Here is a 14,330-nt window from a genome sequence, read left to right as displayed (position 1 = left end):
GAGCTTTCTGATTTTTTTTTAAAAATTTTTTTTCCTCCCCAGTGGTGACTAAACTTGTCAATCGGGGATATCAGCCTCATCTTGAAGACTTCCTGTTGAGAATTAATTTCAATAATTATTATCTGGATGTTTAACTGTTAGATAGCTCCCAAGAGTTGCATCTGGTATGTTACTGAAAATGAAATTTAAATTAGATCAAATATAATTTGAAGTAAATTGTTAGTGCTTGGTAAATTTCAATGTTTTTAGCCATTTTTTTAAACAAATTATGCATCCGAGTATTTGTATTCATGTATATATTTGTATATCTGTACCATATGAAAATCAGTGTTACAGGACAACTTTATGCTAGAGTTCTACGAATACAAGGGGGTTTGGTATGACAGTGTCCAGCATTTGTAATGTATTCTGCAGGGACAACCAGCACTATGTTCTCATTTAACTATCTGCCATGTTTGCAATTAAAACAATGTTTTTGAAGCTGCATATCTTGATACGAGCTTAAGTTTTCAACTCTGTGTCTTATTGGATTTTTCTTTCATAGAAAGCGCGTCACAACCTGAACAATAACAGGGATTTGCTTCCCATTCAATTTTGAATTTATCAGGGTCAGGGAAACCTCTTGCTTATGGAAGCAAAACTAGAAGCCAGGCCTCACTGCAAAATGTAACTTAATAATCAAACTTTTTTTTATAAGAATCAGTGTCTGCACTGAATAAAGCCTAATTTCATCAACTTTGCCCTTACTTCACTTAAATGAGTGACGACCGGATTCTAGAGTCTTTGAATTTTGCATTGTTTAGTCAGCAACATTTCAATATTCTAAAAGGAATCCGATCAGTTCTTGATGTAATAAATGCTGTTTAAATTATCAGTTTAAAAAAATACAAGTTCTGGAAAAGCAACCAGACATTTACAGAACAACTATTCATGAGGGTAAAATGGGTTATTCATCCTGATTTGCTTAGAGAATTGTACCTATAAAGTTGAATAGATAAATATAAGTAGGTGATTTTATCCATAGTACATCAGATTTGGAAGTTTCCATTCCTAAAGTTGTGGTGGTTGTAGTATATTTTCTGTACTGTCTCCTGCACCGTACTCATAACACTACAGTTTTAGTGTAAACACTTCAGATTATGGGCACTTAAAATACGGCTATCAGCCAACATTACGACATCCAATTGGGCAAAAAGTCACTGACTTAACCACTGGTAAATGTTATTAAAAGTAAAATAACTATAAAATTGTTTTTAAACAAAGCTACAGTATTCCACAGAATTGTAAAATTACATGATTGTGCTCATGACAAGTTATTAATCTTCATTATAAATTTGGTACGCGAAGAGCTTACCACCACACTTGAGAGTAAATTGCTGCAGGCTGGCTTCAGAGAGGCATTGCTAGATGTTTGTGCAATGGCACACAAAGAAAATTACCTTGAAAAATAATACCACTTCCAGACCTGCAACTACGATACAGCTTTACCAAATTGGGCTCAGCTGATAACAACCTTGGAGCTACCATTCTTCAGTTTGACCGATCGAAATCCGATGGAAGAGACTTGAGAATAATTTGTGTTCAATCCCGAAGGCATTGTCTGGTTTCTTAATGATTTTTATTTTTGAGCAAACTACAGATGTTAACAATTGTTAGTCACTATGGTTGGATCATTCTTATTTGATCAGATAAATTATGTCTGTGAGACAATACAACAACGTGAAAACATTTAAATTTAATTAAACAAGCTAAATCACACTTTACTCATCAGTAGTTAAATTATAAAATGTTTATAACAGCATTTTAAAACTGCTTAGATAATTAAGTAAATGTTTTACGATTGTAAGATATTGAAAAATGTACTTTTTACTGTTGATTTTATTTGTCTGTCAGCAGTTGTATTAAAGAATTTACACCGCTGCAACTTTTAACTGACTGACTTGCAGTGAATATGGCACCTGTTTCCAAGTTTTCCAGTGCACTCCAGACAGCCAGCCGATATTACCATCCTTTGAATGCCAGTTCCCATTCAGATCTGCCATTCCACATTGACTAAACCACCATCCACTACCAAGCATAACGCTGCAACTTTCAATTACAATGTCACCGAAGATACAAGGTTTGCAATCATCATGGTCCTGGTCATAAGTACTGAACATATGACCATTTTGATCCTCTTTGGGGGCTCCTGCTGCTCTGAATGCATCTCCTGCGCACAAAGAAATAGTAATATTGCTATCAACTTTTTTGCAGTAATAGTCAATGCTGAACAACATCGGAGGAGATATCTATCACTCAGATTACACTTTAATACAAATCATGTTACTGGATTTCTAAAATTGTTTTCTGAGCAAAAATGAAGCATTACCAGCTGGAGCTTGTGAAAGCTCTAAAATGTCTCCCTGTACACTGGTCCTCATTATTTGATTTGTAGGAATATAAAACACATTTTTCCTTTGTTAGATTTTATAAAACCTTTGGTTAGACTGGATACATATTTAAACTAAGCCAAGGACTGATGTCTTAAGAACCTAAAAACATTAGCTAAGAACTTTGGCAGTGCTGATATTTCAAGGGAATAAAGAGCAATTTAGAATAGGCCTGTTGAGGAGTGCTGCCACTTACACTAGATGTTGTACAAACCTTGTCAAATGAGGCGAATGCTACAAATTGAGAATTTGATGTGATGCAGTGTCACACATTACAGTATTTCATCTCATTTGAATGATTGTAAGATTTGTCTTTGGTGTTGATGTGGATTCTTTACTGCTCTTAATTTGTGTTGAATCAAATACTGAATTGTACCAAAGCATCAGAAATATGGTATGAAGAAAGTTTTTGATGTTTGCTGAGGGAAAATGTTGGCTAGTACAAGAGCTCTGAATAGTGCTATGGGATTTTCTATATCCACATCAATGGCAAATGAAACCTCAGTTTAATATCTCATGCAACAGGTGCACCTCTGATAATGTTGTAGTACTTCACTGGACTATCTGCCTAGATCATATGCTCAAGTCTTAAAGTGGAGCATGAACCCACAACCTTCTGAGTCAGAGTTCTAACAATTAAGCCAAGTTGCTATGTCATAAACCTGTTTCTACCTGCATTTCCAGAGTAACTTCCCAGGTGAAGTCTGTAAAATTCTGTTTCATTTTCAATCCAGAATTCAGAATATTCTGCATGTGCACTGCCATCTTCAAAATCCTTTAAGTCTACTCGGAGTTTAAATTTCTTGTTTGCCTGATTAGTCAGTGAGTAAATGTTTTCCAGTCCCAACCAATGTTCACCTGATAAATGAAGAAACTTTGAGTTACTCAAACGAGATGGTTTTAGTGCTTTCTCTAATAGGTTAATAACCCTTTTTGACAAATTTCATAGACATCAGGGGAGAGTTCACCAATTAGGTAAATGATAAACAATGGGAGGGGGTGAGATTTTTTTGATTGCTATTTACCATCAGACTCGACCACTGTTGCCACAAGATGTACCTACCTCTCCTGCTGCGAGCCCTTCTCTCCCTCCTTCTAAAGGCCGGCTACCCGACCTGGACCTGATGACATCGGTCAGGTCAGGTCTCGCTTCTGGGTCCGGCATTCGGGCTCAGGTCAAATCAGGCTGGGTCGGACATGCTCTATCCCAACCTCCGGTAAGTGGCTCCTATGTTAATGTAATTTTTGGACTAGAAAGGTGGTTTGTTTCAGTTATTTCAAGCTTGTGCAGATAAGCAACAAAGTGAAAAACAGAAGGTAGGTTAACTGATGGTCGGGTCAGGCGCAGGATAAAATGGAAGGACTTGAGCCTGGTCGCACTCGAGTGCAGATGTGGTTCTGTTGGGCTCAGGTCGGGTTTCATTTGCAGACCCGAGCTGGCCTTTACCTCCTCCTCCTCCCTCCTCTAGCAGCTTGTCCTGCTCTGCATGTCATTTCTTTGCTCTCCCAGCCATGCATAATTCCAAGAGGAAGGGCTACTAGACTACCCCTGTCTGGGAGCAACTTGTTTCAGCGCAAGCCTTCAAACCATCAAAAAAGTACTTCAGCACCAGCCAGACCACTCCCTATAGACTATTGAAACTTTAGACAAGTATGGAAACGTTCCCAAAATGCATAGAAGTGCGGCAATAATTGGAAGAAGCAATTTAGCAACTAACTGGAATGTGGTTCATGATCCTTTTTGAGTAGCACCAGTGGGGGGGACTTGTTCATGCTGTTTAGCCTTGTGTTCAGCCGAATGAGGGTTAGAGGACTTTGGCTGGAGTATGGAGCTTTAGGAGGCCTTGTAATGGCCAAAAAGTGGGTTTCCCAACCAAAACCTCACCCCACTTATGAAACTCTCCCCATTGAGTATCAGAGCCATGGAGGAACATCAAAATGCAAAGGACAAGAAATCCAGTTATTTTAAAACCTGACAATAGTGACCTATGTCACTGTGACGTGGTGTTTAGCACCACAGCCTCACAGCTCCAGCAACCCGGGTTCAGTTCTGGGTACTGCCTGTGCGGAGTTTGCAAGTTCTCCCTGTGATCGTGTGGGTTTCTGCCGGGTGCTCCAGTTTCCTCCCACAGCCAAAGACTTGCAGGTTGATAGGTAAATTGGCCATTATAAATTGCTCCTAGTGTAGGTAGGTGGTAGGAGAATTGAGGGAAGGTGGGGATATGATAAATGAATATGGGATTAATGTAGGATTAGTATAAATGGGTGGTTGATGGTCGGCACAGTCTTGGGTCGAAGGGCCTGTTTCAGTGCTGTATCTCCCTGTGAATCTCTATGACTCTGTTGTTGGCACTGTTCAAGACACGGTTTGATTTATCTGGGTACAAATTATGCATTTTGATAATTTTAACTGAAATGACCATAAGAGTTGATTATAAAATTTTTAAGATTTCTTTTCAAGTTAAGAGAATTGTTAATTATGTATCTTACTTACCTGTTGAAGGTGAGAAATAGTAACTGTACCATAAATAGAGTACTTACAGCTAGGGTGTCCAAATCCCTCCTTGTACTCTTCCCAACCTTTGTGAAAATTCAGGGAATCTAAACCATTTCTAGTTTGGAATACTGTCCAACCTTCTTCACACTTCATGTCACAGAATACCTATAATGTATATTACAACACGATAAATCCGACAGTATATTGTAGGAGAAATGCCCTAAGAATTTCCTGAAATGCATCCTCAAAATGGATAAGCAGTCAGATTGAAAATAAACCAGATTTATGTATCATTAACTCCTAGACATTAACTTAGTGGTAAACTCCAAATTGGTTTCTTAATGAACAGTTAAGGTGAAGGGTTAAGGATGCATTTGATTACCTTGATGAATATTCTTGTCAGGGTATTAGTTTTGCATTGTCTACTATAAGTTATACCTAGATCGATTATAAGGAACATTAACAACTTCAAATGCCACAGTTTCTCCTTTCACCAAAATGGACATTTGCTATAATTAAATCCAAGTACTACTTCACTTCAGATTTTGTATTCCATAATTTTAATAGCCAAGACATAAGGGACTTAAACAGTTTGGAAAATGAAAATACTAAATCCTTATATAACATGTATAGCTACAAAAGAAAACTAAGAGAGACTTTCATGGTTTAATTTGCTTAGACACCTAAACACTTTTTTCCACAAAATCTGCAATGGCATAAACAAAACCTCCATAATGTTTTCAATTTATTTCAGATCATTCATTACCAAAACAACACTCTTTTAAACAATTCATGTAAATTGGAAATATCAGTGTCTGAAAATATATTTAATATATATATTTGTATATATAGTTAGGTATTCCAGACAAAGAACTGCGTAACAGCCCTGTCAACCAATTTTATCTTCAGCACCTGTGGAAGAGTCTGTCACTCTAGAATTGGCCTTTATAGCCACTCCAGACGCTGCTCCACAAACCACTGACCACCTCCAGGCGCTTACCCATTGTCACTCGAGACAAGGAGGCCAAAGATGAGATGATAGTTAGGTATTCCAGACAAAGAACTCTAATGTGTGTGGATATGATCTGGGTAACTGCTCCTGTCTGGCTCAGGTAGGCCTATGATGATGTCTATCAAATAAAATTGGTTCCCTTTATAGGTAATTGTGTTTCAAGCAACAGTAGGGTGAGCAGACTTAGGACTGCATTTTTCCAGTAACTGCGAGCTTCAAAAACTGCGGGGCGTATGCGTGAGATTTGCTGTACAGAGCGGTGGTTCATTTACATAGCTGGAGCTGACCACCTGCCCCTAATGATTTCAAGGGGGTGGGTGCTCTGTCCCCGACAACAGCATCCGGTGCCACTGTGCAGGCACTGACACCATTTTTAAAAAGCTTACAGCCTTGAAGTTTAATTTACATTTTTAAAGTGGCAGGAGTTATAAAATAAAATGAAACATTTAATAAAAGTTTCAATCCCCTCTCCCACCACCCCCATGGCTAAACAATTTATTAATTGCCCTCTTCCCCCCTAAAAAACTTACCTAGCAATCCTGATCTCCCAAGTTTATAAGCTTTTATCTTCAACCCCTTCCCACCACCCCCTCTACCAATCACTTTGGTTTTCCCCACTTCCCCCCACCACCCTGAAAACTTGCCTGTTCCCCGCCACCACCCCCCCCCCCCCCCCACCCAAATCAATGTTCCACCTCGGATCTCCATTTGGAGATCTGAAGGCGCAGGAGTTCCGGCAACTGGCCAGGACATCGTCGTGGGACAGCTGGCGCGATGAGGTAAGTATTTATTCATTTATTTACATACATTAGCATATTTTAATCATGCTCCCATCGCCAAGCAGCGGGGTGGGGGGGGCCGCCACGAGGCCTTGCTGGTAATATGGGGTGGGGCCTTCCCAGTGTTGAGGCCCGTGGCAGGCCTCTCCCAGAGGTATTTTCTGGGACCCACCCCCACGACTCCCGATGTCAGGGGCCTGGTAAAATTTGACCCTTATGTTTTCAGCTCATGTGCATCCTAGCCTTAGTAGATGACACAATAAACTAATTACAGTCATAAATGTGGTAATTAATCTGGGGTGAAATGAAGTTCCATTTTCCAGTTATTAATTTTCTTAAGACATTCTTTATTTTGTTCTAATTTCAGAAAACCTGATTTATATTATATAAATTATTAGCCTAGAAAAATTGCAATGATTTTCAGACACCTACAAACAATAATTTACTGTATTACCATATCATGAAATTTTGAACATTAATATCTATCTCAAATCAAATGGATAACAATAATTAAATACCTTAAATGGCTTGGACTTTCCTGTTGGCTGAATCACATAGACACCACTTGATGCATTGGGAAATAGCTTCATGATGTGTGTACAATCATTTCCTTCAAAATAAGATTCAGAGATTTTAATAGTTCAACTACCATAATCAGGTCTGCGAAGAATATATCTGAAAAAATGAACTACACCAAATTTGATGCACATTATAATTGGGTAGCGTACCAGTTGTGGTTTAAAAAAAGTCATTGGAAATGTTATGACAGTGCTTCCATTTTATTAATATTTTTTGAGGACTCGTGTTTTAGAATTGTGGAAATGAATTCATTTGGAGGACTGAAGAGATTCCATAGATGTTGGACCTTTTTTGTTAAAGGTCACTGGAAGGACTTTGGGACTTGGTTTAAAAACACACTTACTGGAAGTCACATGTCTTCAGCTAAGTAAACAGCAAGAACCTTGGTGACTAGGCGGGAGTTGTTTACAGAGAAGTGACATGTCAAGATTCATGGCGGTGAAGAGTTGGCTTCATTTTGGATATTGTTTAGAGTCACTTGGGGGGCAGACTGATAAGAGAGAAGACACCAGTTTATCCTTTCTCCACCTCTCTGAGAATTCAGTGTGTGATAGCTGAAACCCGTGATGTGGCATTTCTCCTGGAAAGCCTGGCAGACTAATCCCCGACATCGCCTAAAGAGAACCGTTCCGAACAGATCCCAGTGACAACCGTCTATGCGTAGTTGGGATGCCAGAATAAAGTGACAACTGATGTTAATTCTTGAAGGAAAAGAAGATATGGAATATCAAGTATTTGGCCAAAGTATTTTTTTTTTGTAAAGAGATCTCTGCAGAGAAAACTTCTTTATTTTTTCTTTAACAAATGTGTGTATGTGTGTGTTAGGCTAATTTAAAAGGGAACTTTCATAATTCAATCTTTGTTAATGATTTGCATCTTTACTGAATAAGGCTTGTTTTATAATAAATTAATAATTTTGTTGTTTATTAAAGAAATCTGATTAGTGGATTTTATTCTGAAATAAAAATAGAGGATAGAGTTGGCTGTATTGGTAACTGGGTAAACATTTAAATATATGTTGTGACCTGTGGAGAAGTGGAACTAGAGAAACTGTGCACTCCTCCCGCATCATAACACATAGTATATGTAAATTACAAGAGCAGACTTCAGTCATTAAGAATAAAAAACTTGTTGTTCAGGTACCTTGATAAATCAATATTTTCAGAGGGGTTCATAGCTACAATAGTATTGTGGGGGTGGGGGGGGGGGGGTGAATAAATCTTACAAAACTAGCGTAATAGAGGGGTTTTGTTTTCTAATTTTCTCTCTTTCCCTGAAAGTGATGTCGTATGTCAAAATCCCATTTTACAGGCACCAGCATCTTTCCAGTATAGTGCCCAAGTAGCTGTTCTTCATCTGTGAGTCTACATAAACTAATTGTCCACGGAGGGTGGATTGCAGCTAATCCTGCCTGCATCCGACAGCCACGTTTTCCATTGGGACTGGGAGCCCAGCTATCATGCCCTACACTGACCTCAGCTAGAATCAGATAATTTAGCATTGACACCAGAGCCTGGTCTATAAAACAGTATTACACCACATCATGCACGTACACCCACATACATAAAATGTATTTCAATAGTTTGGAAAAAGATTAAAATGAAACAGTTGTATCAGTAGAAGTTCATCCAATCTCCATTCAGCTGTTATGAACAATTATGTTACAAAAATAGGAAAGATGTTGCATGCATCTTATTAAACAAGGCAAGGAAATACACAATAGATGGTAGGATACTGAGATGTGTGGAAGAACAGAGGGACCTTGAAGTTCATGTCCACAGATATCTGAAGGTAGCAGAATAGGTTGATAAGGTAGTTAAGAAGGCATATGGGAAACTTCCCTTTATTAACCAAGCATAGAATATATAAGCAGGGAGGTTATGATAGAACCGTATAAGACACTAGTTAGACCACAGTTACATTACTGTGTACAGTTCTGGTCACTGCATTTCAGGAAGCATGTGATTGTACTAGAAAGTGTGCAGAGGGAGATTTATGGGCATGTTGCCAGTGTCATGCACGGAAGGCCCTGTGATGAAATAAACGATGAAATGGAAGAATTATAAATTTAAAAAATCTTTACCTATTAAACAAAGCCACAAGAACATGGCCACTTGTACCCCAGTCAAAATGGAGTAGCGGTCACATGACCCGTCCTGTACTGGAAATCAACAAACCTGTCTGCAAGAATGGAACTTGTTAACCTCACCTGAAATAGCTCTGGGGAGAATCCCTTTGAAATTGAAAACAGACCTATTGCATTAATGACTCTTACCAACATGAATGAACGAGCAAAGGTTTCTGGAGACCGACAGGCTCGCAGCACAAACCAAAAGTGAACAGGTACTAAATAAAGTTAACAGAAGGGTTTCCATTCAGACATCAATCGATAGCCATGGTCTCCGCATCCTGGTCCATTGTGTGGTTACATCAGGGGGGCAAGCCATGTCTCTCCTAACAGAAACTCTAAAGTGATGAACTTTTACCTTAAAAAGGGAACCCTCTAGAGAGAGAGGGAGAGATCAAGCCAACAACTTCAGAAAGCAGTCCAGCCAGGGACTGTGAAAGAGACCCAGCCAAGCAAGGAAGAAGCCCTGCTGTTAATTCTACACTTCAGCTTGCTGCAGCAGAGAACTTAAAGTGACCACCACTTCCAGTCTGATGTTTTAACCACCTGAAAATCTACAACAACTCAATATTTTCAAGGCTACAAACATCCAGGCCTGCACCTCTAAAAGACACTGTCCTCCTGAGAAAATTCAACAGGTTTACCACAAACAATGAACACCTACCTCATTTTGAACTTTAAACTACTTACCCTTTTTTCTCTATTTATCTATTCTTGTGCATTTGTGTGTGAGTGAAGGTGTGCATGGGTGAGGTTGTGACCATTTCAGGAATTATGTAAAAAATAAACAGTTATCCTTTTTTAACCTATCAGAAAACCTGTCATTTGTCTGTTTATTTGTCCCAAAAGACACTTGGGGGCTAACGTAGCATTTTAACAAAACACAATTGCAGTCAGTTGGGAGGTGAACAATGGCAACCACCTACACCCCTTTGCACCTGTCCGTAACACCAGGAATGGAGAATTTTAGCTGTGAGGAAAGATTGTGTAGACTATGGTTGTTTCCTTTTGAACAGAGAAGGCCAGGGAGGTGTAAAAAATTATAAAGAACCTAGGTAGAGTGGATTGGAAGGATCTATTTCCCTTTGCAGTAATTAAAGTAATCGGCAGAAGGATTATAGGGGAGTTGAGATTTTTTTTCATCAAATTGTATGGGAGTCTGGAACTCACTGTCTAAAAGGGTGGTAGAGCCATTTTTAAAAATACTTGGCTATTCACTTGAAGTGCTGTAACCTACAGGGCTACAGACTAAGAGCTAGGAAGTAGGATTAGGCTGGATTTCTCTTTTTTGGCTGGCACAGGTAGGATGGGCCAAATGGCCTCCTTCTGGGACATAAATTTCTACATTTCTATGGTGAGAGAGAGAAGATTACAAGTAGTATTTCATCTCCATTAGACACTAATACTGCTTCCATTGTTGATCAGTCAGGAGATAATTCCCTGCAATCTGCTGTATTCTCCTCACATCCTAAAACATGATGTTCATTTTGTCCACCACACAAAGAACAAGCCAAGCAACTGACTGAGCTACTCAGTCAGAAACAGGAAGGACTGCCATGAACAAACACTTCCCACTTTCAACAAATGGAACAAAATCTGAAACAACACCATGTTCCCTAAGAAAATTTGTGATCTTGTTTATTTGAGCAGAAAAAAGGTTTGTGGGCATTTTCTGTTATGTGTGTGCTGTAAATTGACTTGTTCCAAGATCACAAAATGGAAAATGCAAAGAATCACAGGAGCAAAGAAAAGCATGAGAAGCAAAGTGAAAGGAAGTGATCTATGGCACAGAACCTCGAATCATATATTTTCCCCTAAGTGCACACAAGTGAGAACCGACAAAGAAAAGTATAAAAACAGTTTCTTGCTGTTTTTGTATTTCTGCATTTATATAGAAAGAATAATTAGAAATACAGAAAAATTATGCATTGTACAAAAAAATTTAAGCATCCGTTAGCAAAGGTAGGTTGAGAGATGGCACATTTTTCCCTCTGCTGTGAAATGGAAAGCTCTTTTAAAAATTGCAGAGGCCATGAAGGCTGAGATTTTGTTTATGAAATATGTTTTAACTGTCTCTATAACAAACAATTTTGCACTTTAAGAAGTTCTACTTAAATACCTTCCACTTTGCATTCATCACCGTCACAAACTTTAGTAGGTAGATTTAAATCCACCAGCAATTTTTCCTAAAAGAAAATGAAATTGTTAGAAAAAACTGCTTGATTTGTTGATAGCCACCAGCGTTTATCTTACTGTAGGGATAACTCAGCATTGTAGTGGATTGACACTGTGCATGCTTCTCAGAATCACATTGCCTGAAATAAAATAGAGTAGGCCCATCATTATCTGTACAGATGTTCAGGAGAAGAGTCCAGACCCAAAAACTTTAACCAGTCTTTTTCAGATAAAAACAGGCCTATTATGTACTTCCAGCATTTTTAAATGTTTATTTCCTTGTTATTTCCTGCTTATACTGATGTGGTGTTGGTACCTTTTATAATGAGAATAGATCACAGTCTGCCAATAGTCATACACTACTCAACCATGAAACCTTGAAATAGGTTTTAATTTGAAAATGAAATGTGTTGATCTCTGGATTAATGTGGGCCTGAATGGAGCTTTATTACTTTTATTACCTGAATGTTAGAGAGTACAACAGCTGCACTTGTAGAGTTTTGTAGCAAGGATATATGGGGTAGAGTTCTATCTTTACCACCTGGGTGTTAATCACAGCCTGGGTAGATCACAGAGAAGAGAACCTGACAGGGAAGATTACACAAATGCAAAATACTGCGGAAGCTGGAAATTACATGCCGCTGACAGAACCCACTGGATTTTCTTTCCACTAATTTAAATGAAAGGAATATCAGCAGGTTCTGTTACCCGTGTATGATTCTCCATGTCAGATATTCCACTCTGCCCTAGCACACTCAATGTCCACAAAATGACCCTGAGTGCTCAGTTGCAGCAGCTCAGGCTCTCACGATGACTCTGGTGTGAACACGGCGATCTGACTTAAGCACAAGAAATTACAGTGATACTGTTTAATCATAATCTTGGAATAAACAGAGAGCCTTTCTACATCTCTCTAATGGTGTAGTTGTGTGAAATGGTATGGAGTAGTCTGTATCTATGAAATCTAAGAGTTGAGTTTTCTCTGCAGTTTGTTAAACAGGGCTATAAGCTCAATCATTGGACTTTGTCAAACAATAAAGTTGCTGACTATGATCAGTAGTTAAGTTTTTAAAAAAATTCAACCTGTTTCACATACTGTTCTGGCCATCTCCACTTTTTGTTTCCCTTGTTCACTCAATATGATCACCAAGCCAAGGATCTGATCATAGCGTCATAGAGGCAGGGGGGACTACACTGTTGAGACAACACACCCTACACAGCTTCCCCACTGGGTTGCTGCCCAACAAACTGCAGCATTCTGTATGCTTGGGTGTTTGCACTCATTTTGCTTTATTATGGCCCAGGTTTTGTGAATCGTATTTAAGTCAGCACCTAGCACAACTCTGCAGAATTTGCCCGAGGTTGCCTTTTTTCCCTTGTGTGTTCTTTTGGAATATGAACAAGGAAAGTTTCACGGGTGAAGAAGGTCTTAATGTGGACACAGACTTTGTATATATATATATATAATTTACAGAGTCTTTTTAGGACTGAATTCTTTTTCAATAGACTTTTTTTCCCATATTTCTGAAACATACAAATATACACAGATAAACACATTTTGGGAGCCATTTTATTTTGTTCCTTAACGCAAATTTGTTCCTCAAATACAGTATTTCACAAATGAGGTGGTACAAGGTGAAAGAAGGCATATCAGGCAGATAAAGCAGGTAGCAGATCAGGCCTGCAAAGCTTCTAAGATTGAGGGCAACAACCTCAGCTTGATATGGATCAGTAGCTTTGCTATCTAAAACAAAAATATCTGTAGACAAGCTCCCCAACAGCTGTCTTATGGGAATGCTACTGTAGAATGCTAAACAGGGAAACCCCTCCACACACTCATCTCATACAGCTACATGCCCAATTCAACAGCCATCAAACAGGTGATTGGATGGTGTGCTAATCTGCCACTAACTCACAAATGCCATTTCTTTTCTTGGCACATTCCTTTAAAATTTCCTGTTATCCCACCTCCTCCATCAGTACACTCCCCGAGCTTGGGCCAATGTACAGGAAAAGCCAATTCTAATAATTGGCCTGACTTTGCAAAGTGGCAAGATCAGGGTTTTGCAAAAGAAAGATGCAATCTTATTGCCATAACAAAGGGACTGTAGAATTAACCCCAAATGTGTTTACTGCCTGCAATGTTTGGTAATTCTGATCCATAATTTCACTAACCTCCAGATTACTTTCCTTCCAATTTTCCTCCAGATTTTATGGAATCATTTGGTGTGATTTTTTAAAATAGATATATCTCTCTACAAACTAATTTTGACTGTAGCTTTGATCAGTTTGATATTATTTAAATAGAATAACATTCACTTATGTAAAAAAAAAGTAACATATTTTCACATTAAAGAATGCAATGAAGTGACAGAAACCTTGAAATTCTTACCATAGAGCAAACTGATTGGAAGCAAGCGCTCAGAAAGAGTGCAGTAGTTAGGAAAATGATTTCTGACTGCATCATGACTCTTTGCTGAAGCACAAAAGGAAAAGACAATTAGTTGTAACACAGAGATAAGTATTCAAGTACCATTTATGAAAAGTTTGTTTTAGTTCGAAAGTAAGGACACCATTTCTGAGTAGGCTAAGAAAATCCTCAACCATCATATTAAATAGAAGCAGTATAATCTTAGATGAAACGGTTGTCGAGTCAGCTGAGAATAATAAGGATTTTTGGTGTCTTTTTTATGAAATGCAGAACAGCTTCACAATTTAAAGATTAATTTCC

At 38.5% G+C, this 14,330-nt stretch overlaps 2 protein-coding genes across 3 annotated transcripts in view; one reads left to right on the top strand and one right to left on the bottom strand.

Moving 5' to 3' along the window:
- tubgcp6 (tubulin gamma complex component 6) overlaps positions 1-484 on the top strand; it is a 61,672-nt gene extending 61,188 nt beyond the window's left edge. Inside the window, exon 26 of the mRNA XM_068059165.1 lies at positions 43-484. Within this exon, the coding sequence (XP_067915266.1) occupies positions 43-134 (92 nt within the window). The 3' untranslated portion in view covers positions 135-484. The remainder of the gene's footprint in view (positions 1-42) is intronic.
- A 1,334-nt stretch (positions 485-1,818) lies between these two features.
- Positions 1,819-14,067, bottom strand: angptl5 (angiopoietin-like 5). Of its 2 annotated transcripts, XM_068059735.1 has the most exons (6): positions 13,992-14,067; positions 11,544-11,610; positions 7,236-7,327; positions 4,971-5,091; positions 3,102-3,287; positions 1,819-2,209 (listed from the first exon to the last, which is right to left on the bottom strand). In XM_068059735.1, exons 1-6 carry the CDS (start codon positions 14,064-14,066, stop codon positions 1,911-1,913), a joined length of 840 nt encoding a protein of 279 aa, XP_067915836.1. In that variant the 5' UTR covers position 14,067; the 3' UTR covers positions 1,819-1,910. The 2 variants fall into 2 exon arrangements, with proteins under 2 accessions (XP_067915836.1, XP_067915837.1); XM_068059736.1 differs by lacking the exons at positions 11,544-11,610; positions 13,992-14,067 and adding an exon at positions 9,380-9,450.
- Positions 14,068-14,330: the final 263 nt, after the last annotated feature.

Source organism: Heterodontus francisci, chromosome 27 (genome assembly GCF_036365525.1).
Source record: "Heterodontus francisci isolate sHetFra1 chromosome 27, sHetFra1.hap1, whole genome shotgun sequence".
Taxonomy (NCBI): Eukaryota; Metazoa; Chordata; class Chondrichthyes; order Heterodontiformes; family Heterodontidae; genus Heterodontus; species Heterodontus francisci.
Note: the sequence above shows the minus strand (reverse complement) of the source record. Positions and strands in the feature narration are given on the sequence as shown.